This window comes from Urocitellus parryii, chromosome 8 (genome assembly GCF_045843805.1).
Source record: "Urocitellus parryii isolate mUroPar1 chromosome 8, mUroPar1.hap1, whole genome shotgun sequence".
Lineage (NCBI taxonomy): Eukaryota > Metazoa > Chordata > Mammalia > Rodentia > Sciuridae > Urocitellus > Urocitellus parryii.
Genome location: NC_135538.1, coordinates 113,244,375 through 113,270,822, shown reverse-complemented (window position 1 = coordinate 113,270,822; position 26,448 = coordinate 113,244,375). Strand labels below are relative to the sequence as shown.

General features: G+C 40.9%; 1 protein-coding gene and 1 non-coding gene across 2 annotated transcripts in view; one reads left to right on the top strand and one right to left on the bottom strand.

The window, feature by feature from the left end:
* Positions 1 to 25,785, top strand: part of Rnf8 (ring finger protein 8) — a 46,520-nt gene extending 20,735 nt beyond the window's left edge. Inside the window, exons 4-8 of the mRNA XM_026383495.2 lie at positions 2,426 to 2,488; positions 14,321 to 14,410; positions 17,083 to 17,190; positions 19,343 to 19,547; positions 25,232 to 25,785. Of these exons, the coding sequence (XP_026239280.2) occupies positions 2,426 to 2,488; positions 14,321 to 14,410; positions 17,083 to 17,190; positions 19,343 to 19,547; positions 25,232 to 25,248 (483 nt within the window). The 3' untranslated portion in view covers positions 25,249 to 25,785. The remainder of the gene's footprint in view (positions 1 to 2,425; positions 2,489 to 14,320; positions 14,411 to 17,082; positions 17,191 to 19,342; positions 19,548 to 25,231) is intronic.
* Positions 3,197 to 3,300, bottom strand: LOC113179246 (U6 spliceosomal RNA). The gene has a single exon (XR_003300337.2). It is a non-coding gene; the product is annotated as a U6 spliceosomal RNA (small nuclear RNA).
* Positions 25,786 to 26,448: the final 663 nt, after the last annotated feature.

Below are 26,448 nucleotides of genomic sequence, written 5' to 3'. Positions count from 1 at the left end.
ACACATTGAAGGGAAGGCAAGGTTGCCCATCAGTGGGCTGTTACTTTGGGAACCTCTATCTAGAGCTGTCTATTTCTGGTCCAGAGACCAAATGTTTGAGTACCAGAAACAGGAGATAGAATGGGAGAAGAAAGTTGAGAAGGGGGTTAAAGTTTGAGCATGCTGACCAGGAGCCAGACTTGGGGGGTGTCAAGATATAGGGAATGATGACTGAAAGAGCCAGCTAGAGCATAACTGATCTCAGGATACAAGCCAAGGTTTCTCAGAGCCACTGTCAGGTGAAGAAGTTGGATGAAGGTCAGGATGGCACAAAACCACATTCCACTCCAATTAAGCCAAGAGTTGACCTCACGACTTATCTGTCTTTGCTCAATGATCAAAGCCAAATCACTTAGCTGCAAGGCAGTAGGTCAGCTGGTTACTCTGCCCTTGTACCTGACAGTTTGTTAGCTCTGAGGATGAGTCCACTCTGTAGCTAACCTAAGAGGTCAGAGGCTAGAAAAACAGAAAATGTTTTTGTTTCAGTCTTGAGCATCCAGCATGCAGAGGGCAAGGACACCATGTCTCTGGTATTATGTTGAAATGATAAGCCACTTACTTTCCTTTACTGGGATGACTGTCTTGGTGGTGTCAAAATAATGCTAAATGTGTTTCCATGCCTGAATCATTTGCTTAGATGACAAGCTTTTACACAAGCTTTAGGCAAACCTGATTCTGTTCCTACTCAAAATGTCAGTTCCCATCTGGCAGGAACCACACATTACTCCCATCCATTTGCTCAGGTATCGTTGAATGTCAAGAATTCTCCGTTGTTGACTTAGAAATAAGAAGGACCAATCACAACTGAAGTGAATAAGCTTTTATTTTTGCTTAGGTTGCTCAGGGCAAGGAAGAACAACTGGCTTATTTCTGAACAATTTATAAATTTCATTCCAATTTCTGTTATCCCTTTAAGCTGGCTAGTAGTAGCAGAGAACATGGATTAAGAAGCTCTTTTTTAGGGCTGGGGCTGAGGCTCAGTGGCTGAGCGCTTGCCTCAAACATATGAGGCACTGGGTTCGATCCTCAGCACCACATAAAAATAAATAAACAAAGTAAAGATATTGTGTCCATGTATAACTAAAAAAATATTTTTTAAAAAATGAAGCTCTTTTTAGGGTATATACTGTTGCATGTGTGTACCTTTTTGTTTCCCTTATCTAGCCTAGACTAGTTCTTTAGATTAATAAAGGGTGTTTTATCTCTACGTATTTAGTGTTTCAAACCTTCACTGGATCAGAACCCTCTTGAAGGGATAATGTGTTCAGGAATAAGAGTTACTCTTTGTTTTGTGATGGTGGGGATTAAACCCAGGACCTCACGCATGCTAGGTAAGCACTCTACCACTGAGCTACATCCTGCACAGTTACTGTTAATATTTGTGGCCACTCTGTATGCTTCAAGGTATAGGTGCAAAACCTATTCCTGTAGCCAAATGTTAACGAAAGGTGAAAAAACCTGGTTTAGAGAATTTCTCCAGGGGTCGTGTATTAATGGCTCAAAGCAAAGTGTATATAGTCCTAGCTGCATTTCCCTCTGCCCACCCAGCCCTGGGGATTTAGCCTACCCCTGCTCCTTGTTCAGAAGTTCACATAGATTTTTTTGTTGTTTTTGTTTTTTGGGTAACCATGATGCCTGGCACTAAGAAGTTCTGCTGGGCAAAAAATGCTTAATAAATGGTTTTTACCATTAAGTAATTCATCCTGTTGAAGAGACAAGATGTATTATGCACATAATATAATAGGAAAACAGTTTTCATTGAGTTTCTAAACCAGACGACAATTTCATGTGGGCATACTAAATGGGTAGATAATTCTTAAGGAGGGAAGAGCCCAGAGGTTCTTTTGGAAGAAGCTGGACTAGGTTAATGAGATTGTGGAAGGCTTGCATTATCGCAGCCTTGGCGGACGCTCACACCGTCAGGTGGAGGAAATATAACATAAGCTCATGCTGGGGGATAGGAAGACTAGTTTATAAGCAAAAAGTGGTCTCAGAATGAGGAGACAGGGTGACCAGAATTTAGGGAAAAAACATAGAAGATCTTCTGAGTCCCAGCATTAGACATTATGTCTGAGTTTAGATTCAGAAGTTCTCAGTTTATATCCTTTCGGGTGTCTTGGCATTAGCCAGTGAAGGAGGCATGGACTGTTCCAGAACCACCCAAGTGGTGGCTTGAAGCTGACAGTCCTGAGGTGTGCAGTGTTTGTGGGGATAACTGCTCAAATCCTTTACTGCCATAAGCTTTAGGTGAGAGTGAAGAGATTTCCGCCTGCTCACTGACCTCTGTTATTTCCAGATTCCAACACTAGCTCATCGGTTCTGCTCCTTGTTGGGTTTTTCCCCCTTTTTTTATAGGAAAACCTTTCATTTTGTTTTGGCTTTGCAGGGTTTGGATAAAGACCAAGGAGAAGAAGATCTCAAGCAACAGCTGGCCCAGGCTCTGCAGGAGGTAATTTATCTCTTGCTTCTGTAAGGAGATTGTAGAGTAGCCGGGCATCACATGGCCACTAGCTGCCCCTGTGGCTTAGCCCATACCTCTGCAGCTTCTCTAGTCTGCAAACAGAGCAGGTGGCAGATGCTCACACCATCAGGCTGGAGACTTGGAGCCTCACAGATATGCCAGATCTCAGTATGAAAACTTACATCGTCATCTGAGCAGAAGTTGCTCTGGTGTCAATGGAACCGAGTCTGTAGCAATTAGGAGGTTCTCTGGGGAAGTGGCTCTACTTCAAGAATAGTGAGGGCAGCCGAGAGGAAATGTGATCTATGACTTGGCCCTCAGGGCTTGTGAGGGCCTCTAAGCCTCATCATCCCTGAGCTGTGGCCATCCAGAAACCATTCGAGAATGTTCTAATTAAGCATTTTCAGTCAGATTGAAAATGTGCAGTTTTAATGGTCACCAAAACACATTAAATCAACAGAAGAGTAAAGCTCACAGGAATAAAATTCCTCTATAAGATTGCCTATAATTTATTTCATTCAACTTGGCTACTTCTCCCATTTGATTATTTTATATATATATATATATACACACACACACACACACACACACATACATATACATACATACACTAGTTGTAGGTGGACACATTTCTTTATTTTTTTATGTGGTGCTGAGGATCAAACCCAGTGCCTCACACTTGCAAGGCAAGTGCTTAAGAATATGGAACGCTTCATGAATTTGCGCGCCATCCTTGCACAGGGTCTATGCTAATCTTCTCTGAATTGTTCCAGTTTTAGTATATGTGTCACTAAAGCGATCAACCATTTGATTATTTTTATGTATTTTTTTTGCATCTTTAAAACCTGCTGTATTTTCTGCCTTTTATGTACTACAATTAGTAGTTTGATAAAAGTTTACTTAGATTAGTGGGGTGACTTGAATTTCCTTGATGAAAGTTAGTAAACTGGGTCTTACCGTACTAACAGCTACATTGTTTAGAAGCATGACAGGGTGCCTGCCTTAATTTCCTTGAGGGGTCCACAATTAGCTTTGGAAAGAATTGGGTGAAAATCAATTTAGTCTTTTTGGAATTTTATTTCCTGAGCTCTTTTATTTTTATAGAGTGGGAGGGTAGGCATGTTTCCCATTTGGAGCATTATTAAATTAATAATTTTTTTCCATCAATTGGGAAAGAGTAAGGTTCCATGAGGATCATTGAATTCCCTGCACCCACAACCCCTCACCTTGCCCTGAGGCAGACAGGAAAACACTTATGTCAGAGGGTGGTTGGGCATGCATTCATCAACCTAAAGTGTGATGCAAGTATCATGGCTCTGTACCATCATGCCTGAGGGCATGCCTTTCTCAACTTGAGAGCAATGGTTGTTTTCTCTTCCATCCTTCCACCCTCCTGGGCCTTCTGAAGTTCCTAGGCCCATAGAAAATTTTGTATTTCCAAAGAGCTTCTTTTTTTTATACTGGAGATGAAACCCAGGGCTGCTGAATTTATTTATGTTTTTATTTTGAGACAGGAACTTGCTAAATTGCCCTGGCTGGCCTAGAGTTTGTGATCCTCCCACCTCAGTCTCCAGAGTAACTGGTATCACAGGCTGTGCCACCACCCCTGGCTCCATAGAGCTTTAAAAACTTTTTTGAATGTTTTTCATACCTATTATTTTTTTATCAACACTGGGGTTAAGAGGAGCACCCGTTTTTCCCATTTTCAGATGAAAAAGTTAAGGAACATAAATCTAATTAGTGGTCAAGATGAAGAAGAGGCCTCTGACATGACTTATTCCAGGAGATCACACATTTAAACTTTTTGTTTCTTGAGGAATATCTTTGCAGAAATGCTTGTCTTTCTCTACTTCTTCTTCTTCTTCTTTTTTTTTTTTATTAAAGAGAGAGTGAGAGAGGGAGAGAGAGAGGAGAGAGAGAGATTTTTTTTTTTAAATATTTATTTATTTATTTATTTTATCGGCGGGCACAACATCTTTGTTGGTATGTGGTGCTGAGGATCCAACCCGGGCCGCACGGCGCCAGGCGAGCGCGCTACCGCTTGAGCCACATCCCCAGCCCCTCTCCACTTCTTTTAAAAAATAATTTGAGGTGAGATTCTAAAAAATAAGCTATGCTTACATGTGAAAGAACTCACAAATTTTCTTCCTTTCGTTTCTCCTCCCTCCCTCCACCTCTAGCATGCTAAGCACGTCCACGGACTCACACCTCCAGCCTTAACTTTGTTTCATAGACATGGAACTCCTAGACATTTGCAGTGGGCAGTTAGTCATAGTGAATTAACTATTAGTTCTTGGTTATGCCTACTTCTAGAAGACATTGGCAAGGTTCAGGCAACATTGCCTTGTGATTTGTAGAATAAATAGGTTTAAGGTCTTTTTTATTTAAATGAAAATAAGTATCTCATTTCTCAGAATCCTCTTTCCCCCTGAATGTTTGCTGGTTGGTTGGTTTGATTCTGTGTGTGTGTGTGTGTTTGTGTGTGGTGGGGGGTGTTATGCTCAAGTTCGGGACCCCCAAAAGACCACCAGAGACCAAGATCGATGTAAGCAGCAAAGAGGCATTTATTGTGAGCTAGCTCGGTCCTCCGTGCATACAGCAACTGGTGACGCTAAGAGGCCCTGAGCCCAGGGTTTGCAGTTTTATACACTCTTTGGGAAAGGCAGGGACTTCTCATACATCATAGCATCTCTTAGCAAATCATCACACACCGCCGGAAGATCATAAAACAACTCTAAGACATGATTAGCACATTCACTGGTGGGAACAAGTTGAGTAGGGGTGATTGGTTAGTACAAGAGGGGGATTCATTTGAACTGATTGGTTTAAGCCATGAGGGGAGTACATGCTGAACTACATGGTTTCCCAACATGTTATCAACCACCATAAACTACTGGGAGGGTCATCTGGCATCCCAGGTATTTTCCCTGTCTCATGCTGATTGGTGGCTGCTAGGGGGTTGCAATGGGTCCTCACCTAGCCTGACTGAGTCAGGGACACCTGGCGCTGCAGATCTCTCCTATTATTTGTAGATAAACACCTCAGCAGGGTAGGTATGTGCCTAAGAGTGCTCTGTGGGTTTTTCCAAGGACAAGGGTCATGCCCCCTTCCTTGGACAGGCTTTGCTCTGAGGTAGAGGCTGGTTTCTCAAAAATGGAGTCATATCAGTTTCTTATTCCCCGCTTTGTCTGGAAACTTGGGAACCAATCATGGTTCCCTCAGTTGAGGGTCTATTTGGGCAAGCTCTACATCTTGGTAGAGTAACAGTAACCCTCAGGGGACAGTCTTCAACTTCCCAGACTCACTCAAAATTGGCCTTCTAAATCCAACCTGACTCAATTTACCTATCTACACTGTCTATCTGTTTCTGGCTTCATTCCCCCCTCTAATTTTAGGAACACCTTATTGCTGTAAGAAGGGGCGATGGCTCGTTCTAGCTGCTTCAAAGCTGAGAGGGGGCGTCGACCATGAGGGGGCTTGACAATGCAGGGGACGACAACATAGGGGACGTGGGGGGACGAGAGTTCCCTTTTAGAAGTCAGTTCAGTTTGAAGTCTGGCTGGGGAAGAACAGATTGTAAAGTCATCTGGGGATGGATCCTTCTATGAGAGAAACAAAAACCATGAGTACTGAATAAATGTTGCAGCAGCTGGAACATGTCACTGTATAAATAAGTTTCCTCACCAGGCTTTAACATCCCCAGTTATCAGGACTGAAAGCATAACATTTAACTTTTAACTTTTCGTGTTACAGATGTCCTTCCCCATTAAGATACAGTTTAATAATGTCATCTGATCTTGCAAAATCCTATTACTAGTATGACCTCTGTGTCTAATAGAGAAACCTTTAATTCTGTTACTTGGGGCTGCATGATTATCCTAGCAAACACCAAGCCTACATGTGTATGTTAGGAATATCTGTAGGCCTTAAACTAAAAACTACTCTGGCAGTTCTTCTTGATATAGTTTCTTTTGATAGTAATCAGGCATTCCTGCCTAAGATGTAGCCTCCAGTGGGGGCTAACACAAGGTGTATACCTTAAGTTACATTTAATTATTATTATTATTATTATTATTATTATTATTATTATTATTATTTAAAATGCCCAAGAATAACTGTGTTTTGGTTTTAACTGTCTTTGCTAAGTGTTTAAGATGAAGCAAATTGACTTTTGTTTCTATCTATTGTTAACAGCTGAGTTTCCATGGGAGTCCTGGGGGAACTTTACAGCAGCTTCTCAGTTCTGCTAGTGCCATTTGCACTAGGATGGGTCCAGGTCTTGCTTGACCATGTGGCTTCTCTTGGAAGCATCAGGGATGTCTCCCTTCTCCATTGACCCTCCTCTTCATAGCAAATGCACTGATTGGCTTTCTGTTCTTTAGTGGTCTCATTAATCTCCCTGATCGGGAGGTTATGTGGCCCAGAGTTACAAAGCTCTTGAGAGAAGTCCCCTGTTTCCTGAATTCAGACTGACTCAGAGGGCAAGAGCCAAATATTGGTTTTCTTGGCCCTTTTAATTTAACTTTAATTCTAAATCTTAAACATTCATCAAATCAATTTCAACAGCCTTATATTAAGAGTACTGGGCTTTAATGTCTATCTCTCTATCCTGTAGGTGATAACTCATTATCTTAAATTAACCCAGGTTGTGTATTCTTAAAGCAGTACCTCTGCAAAACATTAACAGGCAATCTTTAGATCATTTATAAGAAAACTACAAAACAAAATAAACAAGAGTAAAAACATATTTAGTTCGTGAAATAGCTACCTTGAACTTTGGCAGAGTTATACATTATATCCCCTGTTTGAGATCCTAGTAATCTTGACAAAAGCCAGCTTTTGGACACAACTTTAAATGTACTGAAATCTGGCCTACTTCTTTCGTAGTCATTCTCACATTTAATAAGATGGGACACAGAGCCTTATTTCAGGTAAGGCGGGGCTCTTCATAAATCTTAAGTGCTGTAGTTCTGAAGCTGATCTTTGCTTTTTAAACATCATTTTACAAAGCTTACATAAATTGTTGCTGAAGTTCACATGAATATTAGCTAACACAATATAATATCACGTCCAAAATATGAATTAAAGAAAGGCTGAAAGCTTTTAACCTTCTGTAGAAAAGTAGCAAAGTACTTTTGTGTTTTACAATATTAACTTTTACATAGATTAGGCTCTCATTAACTTAAAAATAGATTTAAATTGTACCTCAGTGTAAAAAGTAACATAAAACTTTACATACCTTATTGATAACAGGTCCAGTTATAGAACATCAAATGATATAAATAAGTCTCTAATATGTTTTTCTTTTAAGCCTAAAATTACCATACAACTTTACAACACCAGTTGATAAAATGCTCTTTTAAAGCTTCTACCTTACAGATTTGTATACCTGGAAGATATGAACACATTAATAGCACAATAATTACATTGATTTTTTTTTAAACATATGATTTGTTTTTTTTTTTAGTCATACATAACAGCAGAATGTATTTTGACATATAATACATACATGGAATGTACATACATCAATCATAATGTCTATTCTGCTGCCCTTCCTATCCCCCCTACTCCTCCCCTCCTCTCCCATCCTTTCTCTCTATCCAATCTAATGTGACATACTTTTTTTTCTTTTTCTCATCACAACATCATATATGTATTCTGTGTAACAATGTGGTTCTCCTTCCATCTTCCGTGCAACTCCCCTTCTCCTTCTTTTTCCCTCTCACTTCTCTTCCCTATTTAGTGGTAGTCTTCTTCTCATGCTCTTCTTCCCTATCCCATTTTGAGTCACTCCCCTTATATCAGAGAAGACATTCGGCATTTGTTTTTTAGGGATTGGCTAACTTCACTTAGCATAATCTGCTCTAATGACATCCATTTGCCTGCAAATGCCATGATCTTGTTATTTTTTAGTGCTGAGTAATATTCCATTGTATATAAATGCCACATTTTTTAATCCATTCATCTATTGAAGGGCATCTAGGTTAGTTCCACATTCTAGCTATTGTGAATTGTGCTGCTATAAACATTGATGTGGCTGTGTCCCTGTAGTATGCTCTTTTTAGGTCTTTTGGGTATAGTCTGAGAAGGGGAATAGCTGGGTCAAATGGTGGTTCCATTCCCAACTTTCTCCAGACTGCTTTCCAAATTGGCTGCACCAATTTGCAGTCCCACCAGCAATGTATGAGTGTACCTTTTTCCCTGCACCCTCGCCAGCACTTATTGTTGTTTGACTTCATAATGGCTGCCATTCTTATTGGAATGAGATGGTATCTTAGAGTAGTTTTAATTTGCATTTCTCTGATTGCTAGAGATGGTGAGCATTTTTTCATGTATTTGTTGATTGATTGTATATCCTCTTCTGAGAAGTTTCTGTTCAAGTCCTTGGCCCATTTGTTGATTGGGTTATTTGCTTTTTTGTTGTTTAACTTTTTGAGTTCTTTGTATACTCTAGAGATTAGAGCTCTATCTGATGTTTGAGGGGTAAAAATTTGTTCCCAGGATGTAGGCTCCCTCTTCACCTCACATATTATTTCTCTTGCTGAGAAAAAACTTTTTAGTTTGAATTCGTCCCATTTGTTGATTCTTGGTTTTAACTCTTGTGCTATAGGTGTCTTATTAAGAAATTTGGGGCCTGCCCCCACGTGGTGAAGATTAGGGCCAACTTTATCTTCTATTAGATGCAGAGTCTCTGGTCTGATTCCTAGCTCCTTGATCCATTTTGAGTTGACTTTTATGCATGGTGAGAGAAAGGGATTCAATTTCATTTTGTTGCATATGGATTTCCGTTCTCCCAGCACCATTTGTTGAAGATGCTATCCTTTCTCCATTGCATGTTTTTAGCACCTTTGACTAATATGAGGTAGTTGTAATTTTGTGTATTTGTCTCTGTGTCTTCTATTCTGTACCATTGGTCTACCCGCCTATTTTGGTACCAGTACCATGCTGTTTTTGTTACTATTGCTCTACAGTATAGTTTAAAATCTGGAATTGCAATACCACCAATTTCACTCTTCCTGCTTAGAATTACTTTAGCTATTCTGGGTCTCTTATTTTTCCAGATGAATTTCATGATTGCTTTTTCTATTTTTGCAAGGAATGTCATTGGGATTTTGATGGGAATTGCATTGAATCTGTAAAGTGCTTTTGGTAATATCGCCATCTTAATAATATTAATTCTACCAATCCATAAGTAAGGTAAATCCTTCCAGCTTCTAAGGTCTTCTTCTATTTCTTTCTTCAGGTTTCTGTAGTTTTCATTGTATAGATCTTTCACCTCTTTTGTTAGGTTGATTCCCAGGTATTTTATTTTATTTTTTTTTTGAGGATATTGTGAATAGAGTAGTTGTCCTCATTTCCATTTCAGAGAATTTGTCACTGATATACAGGAATGCCTTTGATTTATTGGTATTGATTTTATATCCTGCCCCTTTGCTGAATTCATTTACTAGTTCTAGAAGTTTCTTGGTTGAACTTTTTGGGTCTGCTAGGTATAGGATCATGTCATCAACAAATAGTGCTAATTTAAGTTCTTCTTTTCCTATATTTATGCCTTTAATTTTTTTCATCTAATTGCTCTGGCTAGTGTTTCAAGAACTATGTTGAATAGAAGTGGTGAGAGAGGCATCCCTGTCTTGTTCCAGATTTTAAAGGGAATGCCTTCAATTTTTCTCCATTTAGAGTGATGCTGGCCTGAGACTTAGCGTATATAGAGCTTTTACCATGTTGAGGTAATTTCCTTATCCCTAATTTTTCTAGAGTTTTGAACATAAAAGGATGCTGTATTTTGTCAAAGGCTTTTTCAGCATCTATCGAGATGATCATATGGTTCTTATCTTTAAGTCTATTGATGTGGTGAATTACATTTATTGATTTCCGTATATTCAACCAGCCTTGCATCCCAGGGATGAATCCCACTTGGTCATGGCGCATGATCTTTTTGATATGTTTTTGTATCCGATTTGCCAGAATTTTATTGAGGATTTTTGCATCTATATTCATTAGGGATATTAGTGTGAAGTTTTCTTTCTTTGATGTGTCTTTATCTGGTTTGGGAATCAGGGTGATGTTGGCCGTATAGAATGAATTTTGAAGTACTCCCTCTTTTTCTATCTCCTGAAATAGATTGAAGAGTATTGGTATTAGTTCTTTAAAGTTCTTGTAAAACTCTGCTGTATATCCGTCTGGTCCTGGGCTTTTCTTGGTTGGTAGTCTTTTGATGGCTTCTTCTATTTCCTCACTTGATATTGGTCTGTTTAGGTTGTCTATATCCTCCTGACTCAATCTGGGTAGCTCATATGCCTTAAGGAATTTATCGTGATGCCTTCACTATCCTCTATTTTATTAGAGTGTAGGGTTTCAAAATAATTTTTAATTATCTTCTGTGTTTCTGAAGTGTCTGTTGTGATGTTGCCTTTTTCATCCCGTAAGCTAGTAATTTGGGTTCTCTCTCTTCTTCTCTTTGTTAGCATGGCTAGTGTTCTATCAATCTTATTTATTTTTTCAAAGAGCCAACTTTTAGTTTTGTCAATTTTTTCCATTGTTTCTTTTGTTTCGATTTCATTGATTTCAGCTCTGATTTTAATTATTTCTTGCTTTCTACTGTATTTGCTGCTGATTTGTTTTTCTTTTTCTAAGGCTTCGAGGTGTAGTGTGAGGTCATTTATTTGTTGGTTTTTCTTTCTTTTAAGGAATGAACTCGGGGCTGGGATGTGGCTCAAGCGGTAGCGCGCTCGCCTGGCATGCGTGCGGCCCGGGTTCGATCCTCAGCACCACATACCAACAAAGATGTTGTGTCCGCCGAGAACTAAAAACTAAATATTAAAAATTCTCTCTCTCTCTCTCTCCTCTCTCACTCTCTCTTAAAAAAAAAAAAAAAGAAGCAGTGTCTCTTCTTAAAAAAAAAAAAAAAAAAGGAATGAACTCTATGAAATGAATTTTCCTCTTAGTACTGCTTTCATAGTGTCCCAGAGATTTTGATATGTTATGTCTGAGTTTTCATTTACCTCTAAGAATTTTTTAATTTCCTCTTTGATGTCTTCTGTAACCCTTTGTTCATTCAGTAGCATATTGTTTATTCTCCATGTGATGTAGGATTTTTTCTTTCTTATTTTATTATTGATTTCCAATTTCATTCCATTATGATCAGATGAAATTGCTTGGTAGTATCTCTACTCCTTTGTATTTGCTAAGGTTTGCCCTGTGACATAATATATGGTCTATTTTTGAGAAGAATTCATGTGCTGCTGAGAAGAAAGTGTATCCGCTTGATGTTGGGTGGTATATTCTGTATATGTCAATTAAGTCTAAGTTATTAATTGTATTATTGAGCTCTAGGATTTCTTTATTCAACTTTTGTTTGGAAGATCTGTCCAGTGGTGAGAGAGGTGTGTTAAAATCTCCCATGATTATTGTGTTGTGGTCTATTTGACTCTTGAACTTGAGAAGAGTTTGTTTGATGAATGTAGCTGCACCATTGTTTGGGGCATATATATTAATGATCATTAAGTCTTGTTGGTGTATTGATGTTTTTATATTAACCAAGTTTAGCTTTTAAAGACATAGCACAATTTTCTAAAATAACAGTTCTTGTTTAATCAGCTGTTTAATTCCTTTAAGATTACTTACTTTAGAAACAAGAAACAAAACTTAATAAAACACAATGTTATGAGAAATCTTTGTCTTTTTAACTTATGACTGTAAAGACAAACTTACAAACTTACACAGACCTTTTTATCACTTACTTAAACCTATATAGCCAACATACACAGACCTGCTTTATCACTTACTTAAACTCTCTTATTTACTTAATCACATAGACTCTCTTATCCAGAAACACATTTTCCTTCTATTAAAATCCATACCTAAAACCTTCTAATTTCCCTTTTCCATCTGTTAACCTCCTTTTCTGTTCACATTTTGAAACAATCCTTGTAAATTTCTGAATTTAGGCAGATTATTTCATAGATCCACATTTTATTAGTTTTTTTTTTTTTGGACACCTAGAAAAACTTGTAAGCTTAATTTTAAAAACATCTTTATTTTCATCTGTTTACCCAATTTAAATTGAACTGTTTAAATCACGTGAATCAAAGATACTTGGATCCATTTTTTTTAATTTTCATGAGCGCTCTATATATCTGCCAATTTTCATAAAGACATCATTATTTTTATCTGTTTACAGCACATAACACTAGTGTGCACACATAACACAATAGTAAAGGCCTTGTAGCTTTTCGCAGGTGAAATCTCCACTGCAATGTTTAAAGACTCCACAGTTGATATCAACACATTATTGCCCATGTCTTAAAAGGCCAGAAACAGATACAGACAGACACAATGACAGATAGACAGAAAGGAGCTCCAGACTACGGCTGACAGACAGGAACTTTTAAAACAGACCAGATAAGAGAAAAATCTCCCCAAGTTTCTAACTCCCATTTAATTATGACTCCTACACCAGTGGCACCATAGATATCGATACTAGTGGACCAGATGTTCTCACAGAGGGACAACCAGAAGTGTAAAATCAAGGGTCTCAGTGTGGTGATTTTACTGCATTCAGTGTCCCTCCCCTCCTTTTTTTTAAAGTAGACAGAGATGGAGCAATCTTTATAGTGCAGAGAAGGAAGAGGGAGTTCCCCGAAGCAAAAGGGGCTTCGGCAGCTGCTGGGAGTCCCTCAGTCCCTCCTTTTACTTATAGGATTAGCTCCTCTGGTTAGGTCCAATCCCAGGCACGCTGCATATCTCCTTTCCAGTAGTCAGCTGTCAAAAGTTAATCCTCTGCATGCAGTTGTTTGAAGTGCTAGGCCTTCCCAAGAAAGCAGAGCGGGGTCTCCTCCAGAGTCCCCTCTGGGGTGCCAAAATTTGTGACTGAAAGTTCGGTTCCTGTCCTCGAAGCCAATTAATGCCAATTTAATAATGAGGACAGTGTTTTGAGAAAAAGCAAAAGGGAGATATCAAAGTTCTTAGATCCCCAGAAGGCATTTCCCTCTGCAGTGGGTGCACTCAAGCCAACTACGGGAAGAAAACATTGCTTCCCTAATCCCATTTAACAAAGTGGAGTAAAGTTTATCAAAGTTTTTTAAAACACAGCTCAAAGGGGTGTAAAGGGTGAGAACAAAAAAGCTGGCAGTTCTGTTGACTTTTGGTCCCTTTCAGGGAAGCAGGAGAAGCATCCCAGGGACATTTTCAGGCTAAAATTTAGCTAAAGTTACCTCCACACATCTAAGGCAGATCAGAACTTGGGACACTGCATCTGTCCAAAGTAAAACAATGCCATCACACTTAACAGAGACACAGACAAAAAGACAAAGATTCCCTTTTCAGATTGTCGACAAAAACGAAAGTGGGGTGCTGGCCCTAAGCCAACTGGGGCCTTCCCCTCAGACAAACAGATTGGGGGAGTATCCCCCTCAGATTGGGTCTGACAACTTCAGATTGGGGGATTAGTTCCCTGCTGGGTAGCCTCATAGTACTTACACACTGGTTTCCAGAATCATATAAGAGACCCTTTAATAAGATGCACTTTCATGGGCCTCAGACCAAAGGTACAGAATCACACTTCCTGGAAGGCCATGTTAAGTTTTTCAGTTGGTTTGGGGCTACTGAGGCTGGGTTAATGGAGAGAGACTAATAGACTTGATAGCTTCCTTCCCTACCGGCCCCTTTGCATGAAAAAAGCAGTAGGTAGATGGGATACTCTGAATGAAAGATGATATTTTGAAATTGTTAATTCATTGATTTCTGAATCAAAGTCAGAGACTGTAAGGGGGGGAAACAGGTGTGTAGCTCATCTATGTATCTATTATGTTTCTACAGCATCGAACTCTAATGGAAGAGTTAAATCGCAGTAAGAAGGATTTTGAAACAATCATTCAAGCTAAGAACAAAGAATTGGAGCAGACCAAGGTACTGGAAAGAAGATGGAGGTTTAGAATTTGGTTAGTACATGCAACTCAGCATTTTCAACAGTGCAAGGGTTGCTATGGTGAATGAGAGAGATTGTGGCTGCTCCAAGCCTCGGGGGAAATAATCTGTAAAATTATTCAGGCCTGTAGAGGACTCTGCTTGCAAGACAACATCTAATTCTTTCCCTTGTTTAGAAGCTAAGTGCTGGGAATGAGGCACTGCACCCTGCATTCTAGTCCTTTCCGAATGATGGGTGCTCCTTCAGGGTATGGTGAATGCAGACTAAGGAGTATTATAATCAAAATTAAAAAATAGTTCATCTTGATGCATTTATGCAATTCCTTCCCTCAGTGAATCGGTAGAACTCTTAAATCGGGTTATAAACCTAAGTGCCTACCATGGCCAGTAATAAAAGTGAGCAAAGGGGCCTAAGTATAAAAAACATGGTTTAGGGATTGCTGAGGACTGTGGTACTCGCCTTCCACACAAACTGATGACTCAGCTCTTTGCTCAGTCATTTGTAGCTGTCCAGAAATGCAGGTTGGTGTTGTCATATATTTGGTTTTTCCACAGGAGATGGAAATCCAGATGTTTGTATAAAGTACCCCAGTTTTCAAACATTGGCCACAAATATTTTTTGTTTTTATTTATTTTGTATTATTTATTTATTTTTTTGTTGGTACTGGTAATTGAACCCAGAGGTGCTTTGCCACTGAACTGTATCCCCAGTCTTTTTTATTTTTTAATTTGAGCCAGGGTCTTGCTAAATTGTGAGAGTTTCACTAAGTTGCTGAGACTGGCCTTGAACTTGCAATCCTCCTACCTCAGCCTCTCAAGTTGCTGGGGTTATAGACATGTCCCATCATGTCTGGCACAGTTTTAAATTTTTTAACTGATGCATAAAACCATAGAAATTGTACATATTTAAGAGGTTCTACATGACGTTTCAATACACATATAAGTTTAGGGTTTTTATACGTGCTTTTTAATACCATGAAGACCAAGCTAAACAAGTCTGCAGGATAGATCCAGTCCACAGGTTACCAGTTTAAAACCTTGAAATGAATGCCTGACTGCATCCCTTCCTACTCCACATACAGACCTGAAGCTGAGTGCAGAAGAAAGAGACTCTTTTTCTTCAGTTGACTTGATATCCGTGCCCTGTATTCAAATCACCTAGTACCTTCTTCCCCAACTTCCAAGAAACCACCATATCTTTTTTTTTCTTTATTGTGGTGCTGGGGATTAAACCCAGGACCTTATGCATGCTAGGCAAACACTCTACCACTGAACTACATCCCCCAATCCCTGTGCTCTTAAGTTTTTAGGGAACTTTATTCTAGTTAGAAATGGGTCCAGAGTCTCTTCACTTCCTTAAGTAACCTGACAGTCTTTGCTTTGATTGGAAGAGAAAATAAAAGATGAAAAAAGAACCAGTTACTCAAATATACTCCAAATGGCTTTTTCTTTCCTCCCCAGGGGCTCTTGTTGCTTTTGTTTGAGGGGATGAGTTAACTGTCTTAAATGTATCAAAAGAGCATGCCTAGAGCTGGGCATGGTGGGGCACACCTGTAATCCAAGTGGCTTGGGAGGTTGAGGCAGGAGGATTGTGAGTTCAAAACCAGCCTCAGCAAAAGTGAGGTGCTAAGCAACTCAGGGAGACCCTGTCTCTAAATAAAATACAAAATAGGGCTGGGATTTTGACTCAGTGGTTGAGTGCCCCTGAGTCCAATCCCTGGTACCCCCTCCCCCCCCAAAAAAAAAGCAAAAGAACCTGCCTAGGATCCTCCCCAAAATGTATGTCCATAGGCACTCTGACTTCTTGGAAAAAGAACAGGGAAATTATCTTTGAGACCTCTACAGGTGTGGGGAGTGGCAAGCATCATAGAGCTTAGAGCCTGAAAGTATTTTAGGAGGCTATCTCTCCTGCCTTCTGCCTTCAGAGAATATAGATATTATCCTTATAATCATGCAGATACTGAAAAAGAAAATAGTGTTTTAGTCCACTCAGGCTGCTATAATAAAATACCATAAACTGGATAGCTTGTAAACAACAGAAATGTATTTTTCATGTTCTACAGGCTGAGAAGTCCAAGACCAAAGTTCTTGACCAATCTGCCAGATTCAGTGTGGGGAAGGTCTACTTTCTGGTTAACAGATGATATCTTCCTTGCATGGTAGAAAAGGAGAACACATTTCCTTGAACCTAATCCCATTCATGAGAGCAGAGGCCTCATGACCTAGTTCCCTCCCAAAGATTCTACTTCTTAATACCATCACATAGGGGATAGGTTTCAACATGTGAATTTTGGAGAGATATAGACAATTTAGGAAAAAAATTATTTATATGTGGTGCTGAGAATCAAACCCAGTGCTTCATACATGCTAGGCAAGTGGGGTACCACTGAGCTACAAACCCAGCCCCGAGACATTTAGACCATAGCAAATAGGAGAGGAAAGAAAGGAAGTTAGTTACCGCTTTGTGTTAGAAAGCAATTCTTGAGAAACAGTAACTCATAGGACAGAGTTTTATTCTCATGTGGCTGCACCAGAATGAATTTTAATTTAGACTCCTCCTGAGTCGTACTTTAGTCAACGAACCTTGCCCCATGTCCTGTTATACATTCTTGTCGGTTTTTCCAAATGACAGATGGTATTGTGTATCTTTGCAGGAAGAAAAGGAGAAGGTGCAAGCACAGAAGGAGGAAGTGCTTAGCCACATGAATGACGTGCTAGAGAATGAGCTCCAGTGTATTATTTGTTCAGAATACTTCGTCGAGGTAACGATGAGCTGTGGCTCACCCCTTCCCATCCCTCCAGCCCTGAGGGGAACATGGACTATGCAGCCTCCTTCTGCTAAAGGGAAACATTTTGAAGATTTTTTTTCTCTCAGGAATTTATAATTGTTTGATTTCAAAGTGACATCTAGAGATGGCCACTTATTTGATTTTGTAGTTGTCTTTCCCTTCACTAACCTTTTTTGTATTTATCCTTGAATATTTATTATTATAGTTAACGCTCTTGGCAGAAATAAAGCCTTATCTCTTTGTGGTGAGGGAGGGGAAAACAGGGCCACATTACAATTTTAAACAGGACATAGCTGCTCAATAAAGCTTGCTCGGGCTGGAGCTAGAGCTCAGTGGTAAAGTGCTTGCCTTGCATGTGTGAGGCACTAGGTTTGATCCTCAGCACCACATAAAAATAAAGGTATTGTGTGTTCATCTACAACTAAAAAAAAAGTATTAAAAAAATAATAAAGCTTGCTTTACTCTGAATGAGCACAATGCTAAGAGTAGACTTGTGATGCCAACTTTTTTTTTTTTAGTTGTAGTTGGACACAATACCTTTAATTCCATTCATTTATTTTTATGTGGTGCTGAGGATCGAACCCAGGGCCCCGCGCATGCTAGGCAAGCGCTCTATCGCTGAGCCACAATCCCAGCCTATAATGCCACCTTTTAAACAAGGTGGTAAATGTCGTTGATATGTGGTCACTTTGGGAATTCAGGGGCTAAAGTGAATACACTTCAGGAATCTGAAGCTCCTTTTGAAAATGAAACCTCACTCTCCAAGGCTATCATTTGTTCTGTCATATTTTTGCATCATCTCTTTCTGGTTTCATAAATTTCTGCCATTTGTAACCAGTTCCTGTTAGACTACAAATGTTGTAATCAGGTTGTTAAATGCCACTTCTTTTTAAACTAGTATATAGTGGTACTCACCTGAATCCCAATGACCCAGGAGACTGAAGTGGGAGGTGTGCAGGTTGGAGGCCAGCCTCAGTAATTTAGCAGGACCCTTAGCAATTTAGAAAGACCCTATCTTAAAATAAAAAAGGCTGGGGATATAGCTCAGTGGTAAAGCATCCCTAGCTTCAATTCCCAGTACCAAAATAAATAAATAGGAAACACATATGTACACTGCTTTATTTTCCCAGGCAGTCTTTGCAGAGGTAGGATCTATCAGCTTCCTGAAAATCTCTCCTGAGGAAACCAGTTTCTTTAGTCTGGATCCACTTTGACTTTAGGTCATAATTTTCCCCACACTTTCTAGTTAGATGATTCCCTACTTTGGGGAAACTCAGTGTTGTATTGACAGGGCTTATGGATACCAGTAGAGGAAGAGGAAAGGGAGGTTGGAATGGGTGATGTGTCAGCTAACCTGGAGCATCTTCAGAGTCAGAGGAAAGACAAATAACTTGGATTGGTTTGTATTTACACCATATTGCCTGACTTTTCTGATCATTTCCTCCTGCCTCTTTCTCTTTTTTGCCATGTTTGGGATCGACTCAGGGCCTAGGCACGGTAGGCAGATGTTTTATCACTGAATCATATTTTTAGCCCTACTGGTCAACTTTGGGGTATTTTTTTTTTTTTTTTTTTTTTTTGTACCTGGGATTGAACCTAGGGGTGCTTAACCACTGAGACATTTCCCCAGCCTCCCCTCCTTTTATTAAATTTAGAGACAGGGTCTCACAGAGTTGCTGAGTCTAGCTTTGAACTCCGCCTCCTGAGTTGCTGGGATTACAGCAAGACATGATTTTGTTTTTTAAAAGGGAATTAATAATGTATTTGAATCAAAGCATTCACACACCTTCTACTTATGTCCAGTGACATCTGTTTGCAAGTGGCTGATCTTTCTGGCAGTGCTGGAACTTGGTTTGTGGAACAAAACAGGCAAATCAGCATACGTGAGACCTGAATATATGACTTTGATCAAGTCTAGGACCTTAACTGAGTTTATGGCCTTTGAGAAAGGAGGAAATGAATTGTCTAATAAGAAGTTTAAAATTTTCCATCACCAAGGATGATTCTAATACCCTTTGTAAGCCTTCCAGATAGAACTGTAGCCCACTTTCCTTTTGGCCTTGGAAACTAGCTTTGAGAAAGTAAGCATAACAAGTATGATTCAGATCTTCCCATTCCATCGTAGGCGGTCACCTTGAACTGTGCCCACAGTTTCTGCTCCTACTGTATCAATGAATGGATGAAGCGGAAGATAGAATGCCCCATTTGTCGGAAGGACATTGAGTCCAAAACCCATTCCCTGGTTCTGGACAATTGCATTAATAAGATGGTGGATAATCTGAGCTCAGAAGTGAAAGAACGACGAATTGTCCTCATTAGGGAACGAAAAGGTGAGTGGTTCTGAGAATCCCTGTCCCTCAACAGAGGACCTATTTACTTCTTAACGCCAACAGATGGTTGTTATTGTTGAAGAAAAGAGAGCGGTAGGTAGTATTCTTGAACTAAGGACAAGGTAGAAGAAATGCAAAAGAATAAAGGAAGTTCAGATAATTGAGTGAGAAAGAGTTAAGGCAGAAGTAACCTCTGCTGTTTGAACATTGGAGAAGTGAAAAACTTAGGTAATTGTTCCTTGGTGGTGAAATTAGAGAAAAAGAGATCTGATTAGAAAACAGATCATTTGCTGCGCTGGAAGTGCTGTTGAGTTGCATCCAGGGGTTGCAAAATCCTTGAGTTGTGTGGACAGTTTCAAGTAGAATGTGTGTAAGTCACAGATTCACAGCTTGAAGAATGCCCAAAGAAAACACATACTGGACTTATCCATAAGAACCACAGCTTAGGGGCTGGAGATGTGGCTCAGCGGTAGCACGCTCGCCTGGCATGCGTGCGGCCCGGGTTCGATCCTCAGCACCACATACCAACAAGGATGTTGTGTCGGCCGAGAACTAAAAAATAAATATTAAAAAAATTCTCTCTTTTTCTCTCTCTCTCTCTCTCTCCTCTCTCACTCTCTCTTTAAAAAAAAAAAAAAAAAAAAGAACCACAGCTTAATTAGACAAATTGGATATAATGTTAAGCTAAAGAGATGTAAATATAATCCTGCTGCGTGTGATGGCACACACTTGTAATCCCAGCAACTCAGAAGGTTGAGACAGAAAGATTGCAACTCAGCAGGACCTTGGCTCAAAAATATAAAACGGGGCCAGGGTTGTGGCTCAGTGATAGAGCCCTTGCCTAGTATGCATAAGGCACTGGGTTTGATCCCTGGCACCACATAAAAAAACAAAAACAGGGCTGGGGTTGTGGTGTGCGCCACTGTACCCGGCTCACTTATTCTTTAGGACCAGTGTTTCCCACTGATACCTCTGTGCTGTTGCTGTTTGATCCCCCCCAGGTTTTTATCTCCAAGGTCCATGTGATTTTCCCTTGCTCTTCCTTCTTGCTTCCTATCCCCCACTCCCCTAGAGCACTCACCTAGTATGTGTGAGGCACTGGGTTCGATCCTCAGCACTACATAAAAATAAATAAAATAAAGATGTCCAACTACAATTTAAATTTTTTAAAAATATATAAATAAACTGCTGAGGGAATAGCACAGTGGCAAAGTGCCCCTGGATTAAATCCCTAGTACCAAAGGAATAAAAAAGATACAAATATAATCCTGCAGTTAATCTGGGGATCCAGCAAGTATCACAGTCAGAGGGAGTTTGGATAAAGAGTTGGGAAGGGATGAGTAAGTTTCCTGAATGAACTATGCTTCTGTAGAGAATAGCTGCTCATTTAATTGATGTCGCCACACTTGGAGCCTGTTGTTAAGGGCTGCAGAGAGCCTCTGTGCTTGAGACTTGCAGGACTCTGGCTCAAGAATGTCTAGGCTCCGAACACAAGGATTGCTTATTGAATAAGGATCCATTGTGCATTAAAATAGCATAGATGTGATTATCATGTTCAGTCCCTTAAATAGTCCAGCACTACCTCCTGGGACAGCTTCAGAGCCAAAGTGCTGTTATGTCAATTGGCTCCCTGTAATAGGTCCACCAGAGCCTGGGAGCTCACTGCCCTTATACCTACCACCTGGCCATTTGAAGCCCATGTTCATGAGATTCTTGGTTGTACCTTTCTTTAAGTCTGGAGAAGCTGGAAGATCTTAGAGGCCAAACTGCTAAGAATAGAAGCTTCTGGTCACTGCTTTCTTTTCTCTAGCCCTTCAACAGATGTTAGCCATTTTGAGTCAGGCCAAGAATCTGACCCTGATTTTCAAGCACTTATGGTATGAAATTGGCCTTGGTTGGTTAGCCAGAGTAGATCCCAGCAAGCTCAGCACAGAGCTGAGGACTGTGAGTGTACCTGAGCTAGGTGTGCCCAAGGAAGATATTCTGACCTGTGGAGGGTTGGGGTGAACTTCATTCATTCTTGTTTTTTTGGTGGAGGGTAGGGTTATCAGGGATTGAACTCAGGAGCACTCAACCGTTGAGCCACACCCCTAGCCCTACTTTGTATTTTATTTAGAGACAGGGTCTCACTGAGTTGCTTAGCACCTCGCTTTTGCTGAGGCTGGCTTTGAACTTTATCCTGCCTCAGCCTTCCAAACTGCTGGGATTATAGGCGTGCGCCACTGCGCCCGGCTTGCTCATTCTTTAGAACCAGTGTTTCCCACTGATACCTCTGTGCTGTTGCTATTTGATTCCCCCCCCCCCAGGTTTTTATCTCCAAGGTCCATGTGATTTTCCCTTGCCCTTCCTTTTTTGCTTCCTATCCCCCACAGGACCACTGTATTAAACATCAGGATAAAGAGATAATAAGGCCTCATCTCAAGCCTCAGCACTCACTGGTGGAGGAGATAAAGGCCATAGACAGCGCAGTGAATTCCACAGCAAGGTGCTGTGAAAATTCAGGGAGGGGCCACATAAGTTGGCCTGGGCAGGTGGAGGTCTGAGAAGCTCCACAGAGGCTATGACTTTTGAACTGAGCCTTAAAGGTTCCCTAGGGGATTTGTTTTTCAAGCAGAGGAAACTGCACAAGCAAAACACAGAGGCATGAGAAAGGGGTGACCTGTCTCCCACCCCTGCCTCGTGTGTCCATATGAGACAGTATTTACATGGTGCTAGTCTTACAGGACAGCCAAGGCTTAGGAAGTATCTACTCAGGCCAGAAAAATACTTTCTTTTTTCTTCCCTCTTTGCCATGCCCTGGGAATCCAAATTTAATTAGAATTAGGTCATGACCTTTGACATATGAAGTTTGCTGGTTGTTGCCTAGGTGGGGACACCCATGTGCATTCTTGGCCTGGCCTGCTGCCTAGGTTCCTTCTCACAGTCCAAGCACAGTAGATGACTTCATGAAGCATTGGAAAGGGAAGGAAGAGCCCCATATTCTATGTCCACCTCTGTTTCCCTTACACAGTTCATTATGCAGAGAAAGTACCAAATCCCGCTTTTCTCTCCAGAGGTTACCTCTTGCCCGTTCTGGTAACCGTAGGGGCTACACAGGAAACAGAAACAGCCTCTCCTATTGCATGCGCTTGCTGAGAACAGTTCTGGAAACCATCTCAGTTTCTGTAGTTATCACAGTGAATGCAGCTTTGAGGTTTTCTCTAGAGATAGAAGTTTCTAAAACCTTATTTAGGGAAAGATGTGCCAAAGGCAGCTTCATGGGGCTGCAGTATGGGGTTTAGAGAAAATTCTCAGTTCAAATACCAATCCTCCTTGCATGTTCTAGGGCCAGTTGAAAGCTGGTTTAATCCTTTGTGCATGGGAATTTTTAAAAAGGATCAAATATAGGATCTAGAAACTCGATTGGCAAATGTTTGGTGATATTAGTTCTTACTTTATGGCAGGACCCTGGGCGGGGTTGCTCTCACCCATGGACTGCCCGGCTGACAGCCTGTGCTTCAGTTTCACAGCCCTTTCTCCCTTGACACCAGAATGTTGGTTTGAGGCTACTGGTGAGAGTGCACTTCGACCTTTGTGAACTATAGAGTGAACCACACCCTTTATGACTCTGTGAGACAGAGGCTCCTCCAGAGTTGGGGATTTCTGGAAAGATGCACCTGGCCCACAGCTCTGTCCAGGTTGCTGGATGTTAAGAGGAGAGTGGTCCAAACACAGGACAGGAGCAGCTGGCAGAGTCAGACTCTGAAGTATCTTCCTGATCTTGCCCATCCTCCGTTGCTGACATGTTCAGGGAGTGACAGCAATATGGTTATCTGGCAAACTGTACCCACCCAGAGAGAATACTTGTTAATAGGTCCTTTTAACTTATCTAGTCCTGTTCTGAGGGAATCCAGAATTATATGCATGAAGTATTACTGCCTGCCTTGTATAGGACCTCACTCGCCCAAGAGAAAATGGCTCTCATGCACGCACTGAAATAGTGTGTAACATTACTCTAACATTACTTGTTAATAGGTCCTTTTAACTTATCTAGTCCTGTTCTGAGGGAATCCAGAATTATATGCATGAAGTATTACTGCCTGCCTTGTATAGGACCTCACTCGCCCAAGAGAAAATGGCTCTCATGCACGCACTGAAATAGTGTGTAACATTACTCTAACATTACTTGTTAATAGGTCCTTTTAACTTATCTAGTCCTGTTCTGAGGGAATCCAGAATTATATGCATGAAGTATTACTGCCTGCCTTGTATAGGACCTCACTCGCCCAAGAGAAAATGGCTCTCATGCACGCACTGAAATAGTGTGTAACATTACTCTAGGAAGTTTTGATTTTTAAAAACGTATCATGGGATAGAAAATGAATGATCTTGTTACTCAAAGGTTTTATTTTTCTAATACCACCCCACCTTTCCCTCTCTGTTCTTTTGTCTGCTATTATCCTTTTCTTGTCATCAAAATGGGATCGTTCTGTTTAGCTTACTCCCCTTGTCACCCATAACTTACATCTAGGTATGCAGTGTGATGTGGAAAGGGCGTCACAGGAATGTCCTCCCAGTGCTTAGTGGAAGGCAGCTGTGGCATTAATTGGACCATGTGAAACAGCAGCCAGAATCCTAGGACTTCAGATTCCTTGTTGAGGTGTACTCCTTGTGATTCCAGAGCCATCCTTCCATAAGGAGGCCAGATTCCCTGACTTTAGTGCTCAGTGGAGAGGGTCTTTTTCCTTTCACCAAAAGCTACCACTTCCCTGCTAGCCCCTGGAAAAGCCTCCACAGCTCAGGAGAGTGGCTTTCCTGGATACTGTTAACCCTCCTTCATTGAACCCTAAATGCATAGACAGTTGAATTTAAAAAAAATTGGGGGGGGGTTCTAATTAGTTATACATGACAACAGGATGCATTTCAATTCATTGTACACAAATGGAGCACAACTTTTCATTTCTCTGGTTGTACACGATATAGAGTCACACCAGATATGCATACATGTACCTGGGGTAATGATGTTTGTCTCATTTCACCATCTGTCCTGCCCCCAGTCCCCCTCCCCTTCCATCCCTCTCTTTGGCCCAATCAAAGTTCCTCCATTCTCCCCACAGCACCCTGCCCCCCGTTATGGAATCAGCATCCACGTATCAGAGAGAGCATTCGGCCTTTGGTTTTTTGGGATTGGCTTACTTCACTCAGCATGATATTCTCCAGCTCCATCCATTTCCTGCAAATGCCATGATTTTATTGTCTTTTAATGCTGAGTAATATTCCATTGTGTATATATCTCATCGTTCTTTATCCAATCATCTATTGAAGGGCATCTGGGTTGGCTCCACAGTTTAGTATTGTGAATTGTGCAGCTATAAACGTCGAAGTGGCTTAGACAGTTGAATTTGAGGGAACTGTGCCTGGCTAGAGTAGAGAGGTCAAAGGCTGACCTTGACTGCCTGCCCCTTCACCTTTAAATAAGCCCTTCGGAGGCCAGTGCAGGAGAGGGGAGCCTGGAAGCTGCTGGCCCAGAGGGACCCTGTTGCTGCCGGGGCAGTGACTTCAGTCCTCAGCCCCTCTTGCCTCTGGGCACAGGCTTTGAGCAGAAGGTGACATGATCCAACTTGTGTTTATCCCTTCCTTTTGGCTGCTGTGGGGAGGAGGGAGAGAACGCGGGCTCCTCCTTATTTCTTTTTTTCTTTCCCAAGCAAAGAGATTGTCCTGAAGACCAGCGTGAAGGACATTTGAAAGACTCCAAGGCGATGGGAGCTCGGGATGTTCTTGAGGAATGTCTCTGGGTGTGACTCGGGCCACTTTGGAGGTCATCAGAGAAGCCACGTGGGACAGAGACTGAGTTAGGAAGCCCTGCGTCACCCACCTCCGTGATGGCCAGCTCTGCTGCCATCGTCGTCTGAAGCACTACCAGGACTCACAGCACCGAGTGCTTCAGGGTACTTAACAGACTGCTTCACTACATGTTGGATGGGTTATTTAAGTTCTGTTTTTTGTTTTTGTTTTTTTAATTTGTTGTTGTTGTTTTTGATACCTCAGAAGCACTCAGTTGATGTTCGTTTTGGACAGTTGGGTGTACCTCATGCTGCCCCTAAAGGCAGCCTGTTTTTGACAGTCTAGTTTCTCTCTTCTTTGTGAAAACAAGATGTCATTTCTTGGAAATAAAATGTAAAACCTATCGGTTGCTCAGCTGAGCTTTGGCGTATTTACCTTCCTTCCCTTCCAGCTCCCAAAGAGTCTCACGAGTAAACACTGGCAGCTCATAGATCACAACCAAGAAAGTGACTGTAGCAGATGATAGACTTCAAGTGAATCTCAGCCTGAGAAGCCAAGCCCGAGATCCTGGCCACGCAAGGGGGCCTCTGTCGTGTTCTGTTTTTATTTCAGAGTCTGGTCACTCCTTAACTTGTTTTCAGGTTCCTTGCCTTCAGCTGGTGTTCTGAAGACATTTCCATGTCTGTTTTCCCAATGTCATGAACTCAGGGTCAGGGATTTTTCTTTCTTTCTTTCTTTCTTTTTTTTTTTTTAATTAAAAAGTGTCTCCTTTCTGCTTCCCGCATTTTGTGTGTGGGGTTTTTGATTTTGTTTTTGGTAGTTGGGATTGAACCCAGGGATGCTTTACCACTGAGCTACATCCCCAGTTATTTTTATTTTTTTCTTTTGAATCAGGGTCTCACTAACTTGCAATCCTCCTGCCTCAGCCTCCTGAGTAGCTGGGATTACAGTTGTATTACCACCACACCTGGTCCACCTCCCCTTTTTAAACAGAAGAAAAAAAAACCCATAGTTTTAATGTTTGGGAGAGAGACGCTTAGGACAGATTGTGGTGTCCTTGGTTACTTGTGATGAGAATGAAGGAAAAACACAGGAAGTTGAAGAGTAGTCATTTGAAGGTAAGGGCCCTCTAGTAGAA